This window comes from Motacilla alba, chromosome 2 (genome assembly GCF_015832195.1).
Source record: "Motacilla alba alba isolate MOTALB_02 chromosome 2, Motacilla_alba_V1.0_pri, whole genome shotgun sequence".
NCBI lineage: Eukaryota > Metazoa > Chordata > Aves > Passeriformes > Motacillidae > Motacilla > Motacilla alba.
The window spans coordinates 118,835,321-118,851,788 of NC_052017.1; the positions used below are offsets into that span (position 1 = coordinate 118,835,321).

The window sequence follows — 16,468 nt, forward strand, 5'->3', positions numbered from 1 at the left end:
GTATCATCCCAGAAGGTCCCTAGTCTCTGGTGAGTTAAGGGCTGGGGACCAAAGTTACAACCCTCTCTCTACTGCTGCTCAAGTGAAGACTCAATTGTCCTGTCTGGGACCCCAAATCATCAATGGCTTGATCCATCCCCAGCACACAATAAAAATATGAAACAATGCAGCAATTAAAATAATTTCTTTGGTGATATTATTTTTATTTATCAGTAAAAACACAGAAGGACAATTGCTATATTACCCTTTAAGTGAAATCTAAACTAATACTGAAAGGAACCCTGAATCCAGAAACTATTTCTCACCCCATGCCTCATTTAAACTTGGGGTGATATGTCAAACTACCACATTGTGAGTAGAAAGTTATTTTTCATCTCCAGAACATGGAATTAAGCTTCCATCATGACTATCACTTATTGAATCACTGGACATGTTGTAACATTAACCTTTTCCACAAAGTTTTCAAAAAGGTGGAAAGGAATACAACTGGGTATAGTTTTACTCCTGCAAAATTTTTAGACTGGTCTTATTACTAAAATATTTGAGTATGTTCAACACATGCTTTTATATGAAATGATAGGTTGTGCTTAACTGGCAATCAGAAAAATTAAATGTACGTGTATTCCTGTGTTTTAAAGATATAATCTTTTCCCCAAAAAGACTACCAACACTGTCTTTCTAGTGTATACTGACTGATTAGGGCAATATCTAAATAAATTAATCATCAAAGGTGCCCTGCCCAGGAAATGTCCCTATCAAAAGGCTAAAATTCAGGATGATGCTGAGAATTTCTAATTTTCACTGGTTTTAAAATGCATTTTTAAATACAGGGGTTTGGGATTCTCTTCTTGCATTTACATTTCCTAAGAATGTCTAGTAACCAGTATAATCATAAATATCTGATTGATTACAGTGTAATTTACAGTATTTAATAAATGCCTAAAATACAGTACTCACACAATAAAGGAGTACATGTGTTAGATTAAGCACACTGGCTGTCAGTGCCTTACCCCAAAATACCCTCAATTCAATCAGCCACTTATTATTCTGGGCTAGAATCAGATAAGCAGATTCAAATATATGTATCTGTAGCTGTATACACAAACACATCCAGGAAACGGTTTTGCATCTGTTGCTATTTACATGATTTCAAAACACTCACGTAAACTACTCAACTGTGCGTGATAACAAATGCTGCACAGCCATCAGCACTGACTTAAAATCTGTTACATTAATATGGCTGCATTTCAAAAGAAAGAGCCAAGCTAACTGACCTCTGCACCGAAATATTAGATACAAATATTTGGCATCACTTCGTTTAACAAAGTAATTATTTTCTTTGGTATGTGCTGAATTAGGACAGAAAAAATTACTGTATTTCTTGGCATTTGCAATTTTATAAGTGTTAGATATTTACCAATGAGTAACCTCATCTTATTTTGATAATTCATCTCTCAAAACAGTATTGATATGAATGTCTAAATGGTGGGAGTCCAATGTTCTTTAACATTTTGGCTGAGCTAATGTTTTCAAAGACAAGAAACATGGCAGAATCTGGTAATTTCGTTCAAAACAGGGCTCCACCATGGTCTCAGAAAGAATATATTGCCTTTACAAATGTTAACAGCCCTCCAACTGGTTCTCTGACATGTTAAAACACCGGCCAGATTTTGAAAATAAAGATATAAGGGTTAACACTCTTTAGACTAGAATCTGCAGATGCAGTTGCCAAGCTAATTAAACTTCTGGTTTTCTAAAACTTAGGCCAAAATAACATACTAGAGAGGAGTATTAATCTAGCCAGACTCTATTTCTTGAAGCCTAACTCTTCTGTACTCAACCAGCTGTTAAAAGGAAACAGATGACTCCCTTTCTTCGAATGCCACATCGCCAAGATTACAAAATATCTGTCTTATTTTAGGATGCTGATAATAAATCTTTGTGACACACCAGATCATCCACAACAACAGGCAAAGATCTTTTTGCTTTTATAAATTGCCATTGACAACTGCATATGTTTTCAAGAGATCTAATGTGGTCCACAAAGAAGAAATATGATGGATCATGGGTTCCCTATGAAAGAAGTTTCCATAATAAAACGTAGGCCAAAATGGAGTACAGATAATTGAAGACAGCTAAGGAAGAACAGAAACAGCTTTAATTTAATGTGTCCATGTTAACATGGATTACAGGGCTCCTACTGTTTCTAATAGTCCAGATTATGGTAGATAAATCTTTTGCAAAAAAAGCCCTAAATCATTAAGGACAAGTAAAGTTTTCTTCTATAACAGCCCAGTGTTCAGAAATAGAACCCTTGGGCCCCTCTCCTTACTTGTCTAACCCACCATCACAGGCCTCAGCCAAAATTTCAAGGCAATATAGAAACAGAAACTTTCCTATTACTGCAAGGAAAGCAGATGGAAAATCAAAACTTCTTAGAGAAACTTTTATTTCTGCATGTTAGTTATTTAAAGGGATTTTTTAATTCAAGTCCTTCACAAAACTGTGTTTTAAGATAAATTTCATATATTTCAACAGTGGCTACATTACTTCAAGTACATTATGAATACTGTGGGAAGAAAGGTAAAATTATTAACCTGCATTGCCTAAAATATTCTCTAAAATTAAGAGATCTTTTTTTCATTACCCTAGAAAATCTTGGCTTATATTGTTGCTATGATTTACATCCAGACAAAGTCACTTTTAACCCCAATTGTATGAATTTATTCTGTCACATATTAATTAGCAGACATTTTAAAACGTCTGCTAATAGCACTGATAGGTACAAATGTGCTCCCTTCAACAGACTGAACCACACTTAAAACTTAATGAGTTAGGTGTTCCTGTTTCTGTTTCTCTAGCTCAGATTCATGAAGCAGGGATCAGCACCCAGTCTGAAATATGTCAGTATAATCCATAAACAGGAAAATTATTAAACACTAATGGTATTGTTTTCTCTCTTTTCTCAGTGAGCTTTATCAATTCTCTTCTGAGAAGAAATCTGGAGCTGTTTGAACAGTTCCCCAACAGTTCCCCATGGGCAACTTGGAGCTCAGCGGAGGACGCTCCATGTTGTGCCGGCAGTGCTGCCCAGCCAGCTCTGTAGTCTTGCTGCTCTTCCCAGCCCCAAACTCCTGACATGGCACAGGCTGGAAGAGAGGGACCCTTGCTGGGCAATCATCACCCTGAAAATGCTGAACACACGCAGCTTTAACCAGAAAATGTTGAAGATTATGGTCTGCCTCCAGCCGTGTCCCTCCCTGGCACGAAGGTCGGTAATGCAGATCTGCAGCCAAGCCTGAGCATTACATCACAAGTGATAATCCAGAACATTTTCCTCCAGTCTCCAATTTACTTATTTGCCTGCAAAAAGGAATTTGGGTGCCTGCTCCTCATTTTACATTTTACCTATTAGAATACCAACAGGTGAGACCTTTTACACAACAGCTGTTATTTCCACAGTATTATGTGTTCACCTCAGCCTAAACACTTAAGAATACTGAGGCCAGTCTTTATTAAATAAACCAACCAACTAATCCAACAAAAATCCCCACAAAAAACAACAGAAGAAACCATAGCCCTTTCTTTAAGCTGTTGAGATAAAGGATATATGCTCCTTGTCTGAGCTTCAAAGAAAGAACAAGTGGCAATGCTCATGACCATCACATAGCTCAGGGAAAGGAAGAGTATTCTTGCACCATGATTCACAATGACCCTGAGAAAGCCAATATCCTCCCTCAGTTATATTTAATAAAGGTTTTACAGACTGGCTTCTCTGCCTGTATCACTGATATAAAAAAGCAATGGGAAAAAAGCTTATTTGGCATATTTACATTTTAGATTGCCAACTGCAAACACATAATTATATTTTGAACATTAACTACAATGGCCTGACAATCTGTACTACAATGTTCACTTAAAATCAGCACCTCTTGCAGATAGACAGATGGTGGCTCAACTTTCAAGCTCAGTAGTAATCACAATAATCCTTGATTTTCATCAGTGTAACACTCAGCAATTCATTAGTAACTTTTGTCACATTCTCTAAACTATTTGATGATTTCTTACCACAGCAACTAAGAGTAGAAACATTATCAGAGGGATGACAGTGAATGGAATAAAACTGTCACAGGTAGGGTGTTGCTGGTTGTAAAATTATGGCTAAAGCCACAGCAAAGGCAAGAGACAGCAGGTCTGGGGAAGGCGTGAAAAAAAACCCCAAAACACCACAGGACAATTACTGAAAAGAAAACAGTGCAGGCTTAAAAATAAAACCCTTAAAAATGGGGGGAAATTTGAAAATACAAAGAAAATCCATTAGATACAAAACTCTATTTTTGACAATTAGTTACAGGGAGCATTGCATTCAGAGGAGTCAATGGGGACTTCGCTTCAACTAAAGTTAGGAAAAAACCTCCAAACATTCAAATCTTTCCTTCAACCCAAGACGGTGAAAGGCTTTATACAAAAGAACCAAGACAGGAAGAATTTTACGTTATTGGCACAAAATACCTTGATATTTTTTCCAGCAAACATCAAAATAAAGAAACCAAGGAAAATCTAAATGAGGGTCCCTCTGAGTTTTCCAATCTATATTTAGAAATTACAACCTTGATATCTTTTCCTCTTTTTTTTTTTTTTTTTTATTTCCAAGTAGATTAAATGCTATATTTAAACACACTTCCTCTTCAAGTGCTGAATATAGGCCCACACCTAATTTGTTTCTGGAAGACATCTTCCTCAGAAGAATCATGGGAATTGCAGGTTGTTCCAAGTCTTTCTAGGAAATTGTGCCTCAGGAGAAAAAGTACCAGTATAAGGCTAGTGCTCTTCAGGATCACATATCTTAAGATGACAAGAGACCATTCTAACTGCCTAGCCAGCTCTCTGTAACACATCCCAAAATATTTCACATCAGCTCCTGGATCACGACAAGAACTTCCACTGAATATTTTGAAGAACATTCAGACTTCTTTGGAAGGGCTAAAAGAACCTACCAACTCCTTCATTAAGTTGCTCCTGATTTCAGTTAACTTCCCATTAACAATCTGCTCCTTTTATATGAGTTGGTCACAAATTCCAGCTGTTAGGCTGTATCCTGCCTTTGTGTGCTGGAGTCCTCTGTGGCAGGCACACTGTGGAGGCTCCATTCTGGTTCATGCCAGCAAGCAAAGCAAGGTGCAGGGACATGCTTTTCTGCTCTGAGATGACCTGGGCCTCAGGGAAGGGACGTACGACACGGCTGCTTCATCCAAAGAAGCATGTGGATACTTATTCAGGTAACATGGGCATATCTGAAGCACCTCCAGTTATGGAGTATCTACTTAATGGATTTATGGTTTATGGAGTTATCCACTTTGGTGGAACTTAAATTTATGTAGTTTTTTTGTCTCCCCTTTCCCCTCCTCTGATTTGTGCAAGTTAAAGAAGGGAAGGAGAGTATGTGTCTGTTTAAGTGTGCAGAGAATATATTAAGAATACCCCTTGTCTTGTAAAATACATAGAGATGTGTCAGCACCCCATAATGATGAAAGGAAACAGAAATCATGTATGTATTGACTCTCTAGTCATTTTTCTGAGGACATTCACTATGAGCTCAACAGTGTTCATGACACAGAAAGCAACTGATCACTTGCCATGTCGCCCTTCAATATTCAGCCTGTGATTTTCCCCCAGTTGCCCACTGAGGGTTTAGAGAAACAGAAAGCTGAAGCAGTAATAGCTGACTTATTGTTTTTCATATCCTTGGTGATTTCACATTCAAGGAAATATCCAACTAACTGTCCATACACAGGATGTTTTACAGCAATAACAAAATGCATGACTTAGAACAGATGCAATTATCTTGGTTCTAGTTTGAACACAGAGAAGCCTTTGATCAATGCTTCTTCAATGTGCTGTGAATCCACAGCTTTTCAGGATTCAAACATGGTATGAAAGGCATTGCACCCTATTGTGAGTAAATATTATATTATTGCTTTTCAAGCTGCAGTCTTTAAAAAGCAAAGATAAAAGCTGTGTAACAAAAGCTAGATTCCTTAAAATAGATGATCTTTTTTTGACTGAAGTATCATCACTATTCACAGTGAATTAATTTGCTATTCCATAAATTAAGCTGCAGACAGAGAGCCAAGGTAACATGAAGTCTCCTTCATTTACTTGCTTTATGTGCTGCTGAGATTAAGACATTGCATTCACTAACCTAAACCACACAGCAAGATTTGGTGTTCTACAGTCAGCACCTTTTACACTACAAACCATCCAGCAACAAGGGACTAAAACAACTACCATTAGGACTCAAATCAGAAGGCTACAATTGTTCTTTGAAACCTAAACTCAGCATTTATTTTTTAGCACCTAAACTCAGTCTTTGTTTCTGACCACACCTCTAAACACAGAACAGCTGGTGAGAAACACTAGACTCAAAAGCCTAGTCCATATTGTGGAGGGATGGATGTCAGTCTATATTTCTGCATTTTGTTTTCCCCTCAAATAAAAATGCTGAATAAATTTATGATATTTACAGTTCATAAGAGATTACATGTTAAACTGCAAAAAAAAACCTGAACAAACCTGTAAAGTTTTGAAGTTTAAAGTGCTCAGTGACAATTAAAATGCAGTCTAAGAACAATACACTTACCAAAGAGGCAGCCTCCAAAACCCAAAATTTCAAGATGTCTCCATCTCTCTTATGCAAGACATTTTTACTACCATCCCAGTAGTACGTAGACAATAACATGTTCATTACATATTAAAGTAACTAAACCAAAACTTTAACGAAGTTTTACTTTATTCCTGTAAAGAACAACGAGGGAACACTTGACATATCCCTCAAAGAAGGTTAAATAATAGGAAAAGCAGCTCAGTCCTTTATAGCATTCCCCAGCGTTGGTGTTATAGATCACAACCTCTTACACTGCAATCATCTTTGCAGCTGTACAATACAAAGTAAAGAGCCACACTTTGCTAGTTTGAACTTTTTTTTTTGTCTTGGACATTTAGAATTTATGAAAGAACACAAAGACCAAGAAAAGCAAATATAAATAGGGTGCAAAACAAACAAGAAAGTTTTCCTGTAGCACTCGCCAGTAATGGCCATTTCTACCTGAAAAAGACCAGCACCTTAACAGCTAAGAGTAACATTCAGTTTCTCTTTAACTTTGACCCATAACTTGAAGTCAAAGCTTAGATTTTTGGCCTAAAACTTCAAGCAAATTATCTCTGGCATGGAAGCCATCCATCACCGAGTGAGCTGAAGCCCATGGTCAGGAGGAATGTCTTGTTAGGTGACAGCCATCACATGACACCCTGCAATGCCCAACAACACCAGGACAGCTGGCGTGGGCATTGGCCCTTAGCTCAGTCATGGCTGGAACACTTGGATCTGTGTGGGAGTGGGGCCCCACCAAGGACCCAGGGTGAGACAGATCCTCTACAACATGCCACCTCAAAAACACGGCTCAGGCTCACCACACAACTGCAGAAATGCTACTGTCACGGTAAGGGAGGAAATGGAAACCCATGATCAGGAGAAGGGCAGGGATGGTGAAACCAGGGCTTTCCAACAGCTGACTTATTTTCCACAGGTAAGTTTGCAGCCTGCACACTTGATCATTTTTATCTGTCTTCTTGAAGCAAGAGAATCATAGAATCACAGACTAACTCAGGTGGGAAGAGAGCTTTAAAGATCACTTTAGTCCACCCCTCCTGCCATGGGCAGGAACATCTTTCACTAGATCAAGCCGCTCAAAGCCCCATCCCATCCAGCTTTGAGCTCTTCCAGGGATGGTGTATCCACTTCTCTGGACAACCTGCTCCAGTGCCTCGTTACCCTCACAATAAAGAACTTCTTCCATAAAGAAGAAGTCTATAGAAGAAAACTTCTTCCATAAGGAAGAAGTCCAATCTTTCTGCTCAAAACCACTGCCACTGTTCTGGCACTACAGGCCTCAGTAAGAAGTCTCTCTGTGTCTTTCTTGTAAGCCTCCTTTACATATTAAGGGGCTGCAATAAGGCCTCCCCAGAGCCTTCTCTACTCCATGCTGTACAATCCCCCTCTTAATTGTTTCATCCCAGTGTGGGCACAGTTATATGTCATGAAGTGTCTTCAGCTACTTATTCAGTAAGTAATATTAATGACATTATAACGCTGTCTCCACAGAAGAATATTAATCTTGTTAAAATGCCTTAACTTATGTGTAGATAAGGTTTAAGCCAAGTATTCTGCATGATACACAACTCCAATAAAATAAGCAAATACCAGGAAGCTTCCCACTTGATGGGTCTGCTGGCCAATGGCTACTTTTCATCAGATACAGAAAAGAAACGGATGGTCTGCATTACCTAAAACCACTTTAAATTCTTCAGTGAATCAGTAGTTCTCTGGAGTCACGCAAGTAGTAAAGTCAACATAAACTGCATATTTAGCAAGAAAGCCTTTCAATGTACACAGGAAGATCAAAGACACTCTCAATGTATCACTCTCAGCTGTAGGCAGGGGAGACAACAAAGCAAATTCAGTAATAGTTGTTTTGGGTTTGTTGGTTTTTTTTTGTAAATGCTCTGCATAAGTTCCTTGACTTCAAGCGTGAAATTCTGAGACTGTTAATTCAGTTTTAAAATCCTATCAGACTGAAAATACACTATATACACACAGTGATAGCCATGTAGAATTCCTTCAAAAAGAAGAAGATTAAAAAATTGGCAGAAAATTTGAATAACTCATCTCAAATATGATTAATATAAAAATATAATTACAGTAAAACTGACCTAGTAAAATATTTGCAGAACAAAAACCAACAAACAAAACACAAGTCTGCATATGCTCTCTTGCCTTAATATCCTGATTTTACAAGATATTTATGCACATAACTTTGAACCTTTAAGTAGTTCCACCGACTTAACAGGGATTACTCATCTGCTTAAAGTTAGGCAGTTGCTTAAATACCTTGTGAAATATGAATCTAAGCTCAGATCTGATAAATTCAAAGTAGCAGCAGCCAAAGCAACACCTCATTACAGCTTTAAGACCATGCTGCTTTCTTTTAGCAAGTGATTTTACTTGCATACTGGCGCTGGAGGCAACAATGCACTACCTGCTGGAGTGCCCCTGTGATTACATAGTAATCTGCTACAGGGAAGCAAAAACTGGTTTTGCTATCAAATGTGAAACCAGAAAAAGAAGATAAATATGATTAACAACAAGCCTTCTTTTAAAGTTCATACAGGTTTCCATACATGTCTCTCTTCATCGAGCACTTCTCCCTCTCCCAACACTATTTTGCTTTCACATGGTGATTCATTCTGTCCAAGGTCTGTCTTTTAAGGCTATTCTGAAAACAAAGTCTGTTTCACATCTCAGAAGTGTCCATTACCAGCTAGACTGGTAATTGCCACCCAATTTCCCTTCCCTGAGCCACTGAAAAGCTGATCTACACAACATAAAACCTCTTCAGAAACTAGTGACACATGAAAACTGGACTCTGCAGGATAATGCAAGTAGCATAAAATCATATTTAGGATACTTTACCACAGTAGATTATATCCCACTGAATGTGAATCTAACTAAGACAGGTGGATGCCATCTTAAAAAATTGCTACAGAAGACAGAAAGGCTTGGAGAACAGAAGGGGAGAAATAGGAGATAGAGACCTGGAGTTTAATAAAAGGAACTCAGGGGACTTGGGAAAAAAAAAAAAAAACACAACCCCATGTCTTGCACTTATGTCAGGACACATTCCTCAGCACTCCAACCAAAGAGGTCAGAGGAGACTTAGCTGCAGAAACTGCTGAAGAAGCTTAAGGTGATCTTCAGTATACTCTGTAGCTACTGCATTGCTGATATTCAGACAGGAGGCTAAAGCACAACTAGACAATGAAGAAAAGGAAGTTTAAAAGTCTGAAGAAGGAATTGTTCAAACAGTGAAATGTGATAGACAGTCTCTGCTTTAAAAGATCAGTTATTCACCTGCTGAGACTAGGGCCAGCATGACAGATAAAAGGAGCTCCAAACTAAGGGCAAGGGTTTAATTTTTATAACCTGCTTTAGATCCAAAAGAAGAAGAAAAAAACCAAAAAAAACCCCCACAAAACCTTGAAATAAAACCCAGCCAAACAGAGACAAAGCAATCCAAAAAATAATGACAAAAACGCCACTAAAAAATGAGGGTAATCAGGCTGGTGACAAGAGTGAAGGAAAAGAACTACTGTTGGAATAAAATCAAATGAGATTGATGTGAATCAGTTCAACTGCTTGTCAACTAAGAAAGAAGAAAATTCAGATTACTTTTATTTACTGTCAGATTTCTGTTGTCTTCAGATATGAGAAAACATTTTAAGCAGTACTTAAATGACAGAAATTAGTATTATAAGTGCTGAAGTTGCTTTTTAAGATATGATCCTAAAATCAATCAGATGCTATTTTACTAAGCATATTTCTTAAGTACAATCAAATGGCTTTATAGCTCCTTGGACGTCTGGCATATAAAGGAATTATTCCCAATGGTCTTTACACTTGTCTAACATAAGCTTTTTAAATTAAGCATGTGCAAATCACAACTTACTTGTCTGTACACATTATGAACACATCTGTACCATACATGACCATTATCCTTTCCAAGTAACTTAACATGGACTGCAAACAACAGGAGAGCTTACACTTCAACAACTGTGTAACACAACTGTTCCAAACAACTTTTATGTAATAAATAAAAAACTGAATGAGTGTTTTCCAAGGTGCCTGAAACACAATCTCAAATCCCCAATAAGGACAGCCACTTAAGATTCACATGAATACAACTTCTGTTTCATCTTCATGCTATAATCACAATTTTTCATCTCCTCTGGACATTCACAAAATCTCCATCCAATCATTGTAAGATAGTATGATAGAAGTCCTCTGTAAAATATTAAGCTTTCATAAAATAGCTTGTCATCACTTTCCCAAGTACTAAAACCATTTCAAAACCCAGATTAAAACTTCATGCATAGGTTACATCTTCCAAATATCTTGAATTCTTTTAATGAATTTAGCTTTACACGTGCATTTATAACTTGGCTTCGAATTGTAATAAACAAAATCTCTAACATACCACAACTTAGTAATCTTTGAAGTATATACTGTGAGAAATGATATAAAGATAACAGATAAAGTATTCCAAGTATATATTTGCATATAAAATAGATCAGGATAACATTATACTAAATTATACAGTATTATTAAAGCAAAAGATCTATTACTTTTTTCAGCTACCAGCCCAGCTAGCTTGACATGAGAAACAAATATCAATCTGCATTTCATGCTTCCTTGTTCTCATTCCTAGAACCTAGAATAAAGTCTCCCTGACAAAGCTCAGTAGAAGCTATAAAACTTGTTGCTTTCAGTGGCTTTTCCAGGTACTTATAACGTATTGTGCTTTTGTAAGTAATTAGACCTTCATGTGCAATTAGAATTTTTAGTATTTATTTCAAAGAAACAACCTCTTTACTAAAACTTCTAAATACCAAAACTGTAAATTAAGTTCTCACAAATTTAATCTAATCTGCTTTGGAAGAAATGCAGAGCAGACCCACTGTATGACCACTAAGCCATCTTCATTTGTCCATGTCAGTGTAGAATCACTAAAGAGTTTCAGGACGTTCATTTAATTTTGTCCTACAAGTATTCTGCATAACACTAAAAATCAACAAAACAACTGGAACAAAATATTATTTTTAACCTGAGTCTCGTGGCACTCCATGCAAGTACAGCATGATTTTAATGACTTTTGTTTTAGAAATAGATAATGCAAGTTTTGACTGTTGTCAAGGTGTTCTAACAGGTCTTCACAGTGGAAGACCAATCAGAAAGATTTGAAACAGCATAAAAGTTAATACTATTAAGTGATGAGCATATCTAAGTGCAGGATTCCCAATGTGAGGTGATAAACTGCCCATAAAATATGAGAGAACAATTGTAATAGCCTCATTAGGTCTCCAACCGGTTTGCATTGTTTATGTCAGATTTTTTGTGGCACTCAACAGAAGTACAGGTAGACTGTACTGTTTGTGCAATTTGGACACTTAATATATGTGAGACATTTTCTCATTTTTAATGAAATGCCTGTTCCAAAATAATATTGCATTTCAGAGTATGCTGTCATTTGAATTTTTTTTTAAAAGGAAAAGCCTTTTAAATTTGTGATTACAACGAACAGAAGTAGCTTCCATGTAGGAATAGGTATCAAACCTTTATCAGCTCAAAGGAATAATTTCAAATATTCTGATCATTCTTCTGAGATGCTACTAATGACCACCTTGAAGGTCTCAGTATTTTGCAGTGCCTCTTAGAGGCTTAAAGTCAGTCTGTACCAGCTGTGAGTTTTATGTGGATACCCAGTTACCAGAACATCTAATTGTCATCAGCTGAAGAACCTTGTGTAACAAATCAACATCAAAAAGAGCAATTTAGTGTCTTTATTGCTCAAGGGTTGCAAACTACTTCTACTTGTTGAAATAAACAGTGCTCATAGCAGTTTAGTCTGTCTCTAGGACTGTATATGCAGTTGTTTTTGCAGTAAGATTTTATGACCTTAAAAAACTAACTGCACGTTCAGCTTTAGCACAATTCTGGCCCTTGATGACTTCAATAGTTTACATATAACCTGGCCTGGTAAGTGTGAATGTTTCATGAAAACTATTGTTGTGATATTGGTCCTAAACAATAAAACCCTAGATTTGACAAAGTAACCATGAGTAAAGAGCCAGATTTTCAGACTAGATTTTCTAGAACTGCTGACTGAATTACCAAAGTGGACTAGCAGATTTTCCTTCCCGGGAAAACACAATTTTTTTGTCCTTTTCCTTTTCTCAGATAAAGATAAGGAGTATGTGTTAATTGGTGACTGCAAAAAAACAAAAAAAACCAAAAAAAACAAAAAAAAAACAAAACAAAAAAAAAAAACAAAAACAAAAAAAAACCCAAACAAAACAACCCACAACCCAAACTTAAAAATCAATCTGAGAAAAGGATGAAGAAAATAAGGGAAAAAGATCTCAAAAGCCAAAAAGCCAGCAAGCTGCAAAACAGTGATGGACATTGTGTCAGGTTAACAAGTATACTTCTAATATGGGGCATGGCAACATCACTAGAATAGCCACTTAAAAAATCATAGCAACCTAACAGCAAAAAGAGGAGAACAAGCTGAGAAATAGAACACTCCCTAAGATTAATCAGTTAGAACTTTGGAGGCAACTGGCACAATCTGACTCCTTCCACTTTCCATTTAGCTTTGAATAGACTGAAGTCTAAAACTGTAGATATACTTATATACAAATATATTTAGATAAATATGTATCTAAATTATGAAACATACAGTCTCCACTTTTATAATTTTACACACACAGTATTGAAAAGGAAAAATTACTTTTCCACAGAGAAGTGAAAAAGTGAAAGATGTTTAAATTGTTTGAAAATCAAGGGAATCACTCTAAACACAGTTTACAAAGGGATATAAATCTTCTACATTAAAAGAAAAATTATATGCACCCATGTTAACAATGTGAATCTCCCCCAAACACCTGCAGTATGCCTGCCTAGACAGACCTGTGCCACAAAACCAACTTCCAAAAAATTTAAAGTTTCTAAAAGATATGGGTTTTCTCTTTCAATAGGAAATATATCAAAAGAAAAGAAATACAAAACTAATCTTCTAGACAAAGAACAGGAAGAAAACTGTCACGTTCTGTGGTTTACATTTATAACAGGACCCTATCTAGAGATTAGAATAGTTTCAAATCTATTGTAGTCGAGGATATGATGTCATCATTTAAAGGACGCAGATAATTTAGTCCACAATATCTATTCATACCAACAAAAGAAAGCAAAACGACTATGCAGAACACTTGCATACCCCGCTCTCCTAGACATTTCTCTTTTGCATGGATTCTTACTCATCCATGTAAAAGTATGTGTTTTTTTCCCAAAGCCATCTGCTAGTTTAACTTCTGTGAAAGCCAAGTGATTTCAATTCTATTAGATACACACATCAGACTGATCAATTTTTTCTCTCTCTGAACAATTTTCAGTGAAGTTTATTTTAAAAATACTGAATATGATACTTAACACATTCTATTCACATGACTTTACAGCATTATTCATTACTGATTAATGAAAAACGTGGGAATTTGCTAAAGAAAAGCCAAAGAGACTATCAGGTTAGTCAAAAATAAAACAACAATACAGAAAAAATATTCAAAGTCAATTAATTAGTCTTCTTACCTTGTTCTTTTATCTGACGAATTTGCTTCACAGTTTCTTTCAAGATTGCACATTTGTCAGGTTTAAAGTTAAAGTTGTCAATATCATTAAAATTTGCAAAAATCAGCTCTGCAAGTTCTTCAATGTATTTATTCTCTTGCTCACGATTGCGTTTCTCAGTGCTTCTTTTAGGGCTGAAAGAAGAGTTTATAAAAGTTCTCTCTTTAATGTCAGTTTACTTGCCTTCTGGCCAGCTCAGAGATGATTTTAAAAGGTTTGACAGTAGTTTAACAAAAACAGCTCTCTCACTACCGAAATAAAACTTACAATTTTCTCACACAGAAAGGTTTCCTCTGGAACAAGGAAAGGAGCATTAGAAAAGATGTTACTTATTTTTTTTCCAGCAGTCATGTTTTTGTTTCAAAAGAGGATTTGGATTAGAAATTAAAAACACAAGATTATTTGAGGGGGGAGGAGGGGGGTCAGGATTTGAATATTTACAAGTATCCCTCCCACATGGCATTGAGAATCCAAAGAGTATTATATAGTGATTGTGTATGAGAAAATAAAACAGCTTAAATAGTTACACTGAGCAATCCATACTCCCTGCCTCCTGGTGAATTTATGCCAGTCTTAAGAAAAGATGAATGAGTGGTTAAGCTTTAAAATGCATTTGTGTTGGTTGCTGTAAAGCTGGAAAATATTTTTCAAGACCTAGATTATAATGTACAACAGAGGCAGTAAAAAAAAAATCTCAGATTGACAAAATGAGTGACTGAAGACTTCTTGCAGTGAATGCCAAAAACCATTTTTACATCTCTCCTAAATTGTCACTAAAATTCTAAATTTTGGCACAAAGCTGGATTCAAAAATAAACAAACAAACAACAATAAAAAAGAATAGTTCTCATCCCCACCCCAAACCCTCAACAACACAGAATTACTGCAATAAAGTAGTTTGGCACTGACTTCTTTTTGCAAGAATGTTGCTTGTCATCTTCTAACTGAAAAACAGAAGCACGTGTAACATTTTTTTAAACTCATTCTCTCAATATTTCCAGAAATAAATGGTCTAACCTGGGTCCAACCTGATCGGGATCCTTGCGCTTTCTTGACTCTGCTCTGGATGGGTCAGAGGTATTTTCTCCCATCCCACTCATCTTGAACACATATCAGCAACTAAAAGGAAGAAAGTGCAAGAAAGGGTTATGGTGGAAAAGTCTCGAGATCTCAGTTCATATTTACAAGTTTCTCATTCCCTGCTCAACTAAGATTTCACTTGGCAAAATCTGTCATTCAAAATAGAGCTTGTTTGAAAGGCACCAATAAAAACACTGTGTTTATGATCCTACAAAATGCTATACAAAACTCCTTGAGAAGAAAATTTATAGTGGGCAAGTAAAGAATATCATCTTTGATTGTTACCAGTTACTTAAGAACTGATAAGTATATTTTGTGCCTGAGTTGCTGAATGTTCATGGTAAATTTGAAAGGCTGAATGATGAAAGAGAAAAGAAAAGCCATAGTGCCATACAACAAGAAAAACACAACAGAACTGAAATACATGAAATAAAACATGTGTCACAGCCACATGAAAAGGTAGCACATGCAGCTTTAGTTAAAAATCAGAAGATAATGCCTACAAAAGTACACACACAAAACTGCAGAAACAGAACCACTGCCAGCACTAGAAATTGCTGAGGAACCGATAAATATTTTGTACATATAATCTACATATAATCTATATTCTCTAAGGAGAATAACTTATCAAGCTAATGCAGTAAAATAACAAATGCTTATAATTTGTGCAATAAACAGCCTGTGGAAATCCTGCTCTGCTCCCAACTGTTGGTTTCCCTATATCCTGTAGAAGCACATGAAGCTCAGATTACATATTTCTCAACAAGTACCAATAATCTGGAGGCAGAAATCACCAGAGGACATAGGGAGATGATGTAAATTATCAAAAATTCATGGAAGATGAGGCAGTCCCAGCTCAGCATCTGCCTAGTTGCTGCCAGTTTTGTGAGGATGATGGCAGAGAGGTGTTGCTAGACATTTCAGAGAGCTCCTGTAGTGTTTGGGATTAGCAGAAAAATAAGCATGAGGGGCCTGAAGGAGGTGAGTGTATCCAAAAGGTGATTCATACCATACTAAAATAAGAGCTGGAGCCTGTAATTGTATGACCACTTCATTTTGGCATAAAGTGGAAATCAGGTATCAAAACAAGGGA

The 16,468-nt window shown here is 36.5% G+C and overlaps 1 protein-coding gene across 4 annotated transcripts in view; it reads right to left on the bottom strand.

Moving 5' to 3' along the window:
- The window catches only part of NCOA2 (nuclear receptor coactivator 2), a 190,624-nt gene that overhangs the window by 60,297 nt on the left and 113,859 nt on the right, over nucleotides 1-16,468 (bottom strand). For all 4 annotated transcript variants that reach the window (XM_038127371.1, XM_038127372.1, XM_038127373.1 and 1 more), the window contains 2 exons: nucleotides 15,313-15,414; nucleotides 14,258-14,430 (listed from right to left, as the gene is read on the bottom strand). In XM_038127371.1, the coding sequence (XP_037983299.1) occupies nucleotides 14,258-14,430; nucleotides 15,313-15,395 (256 nt within the window). In that variant the 5' untranslated portion in view covers nucleotides 15,396-15,414. The remainder of the gene's footprint in view (nucleotides 1-14,257; nucleotides 14,431-15,312; nucleotides 15,415-16,468) is intronic.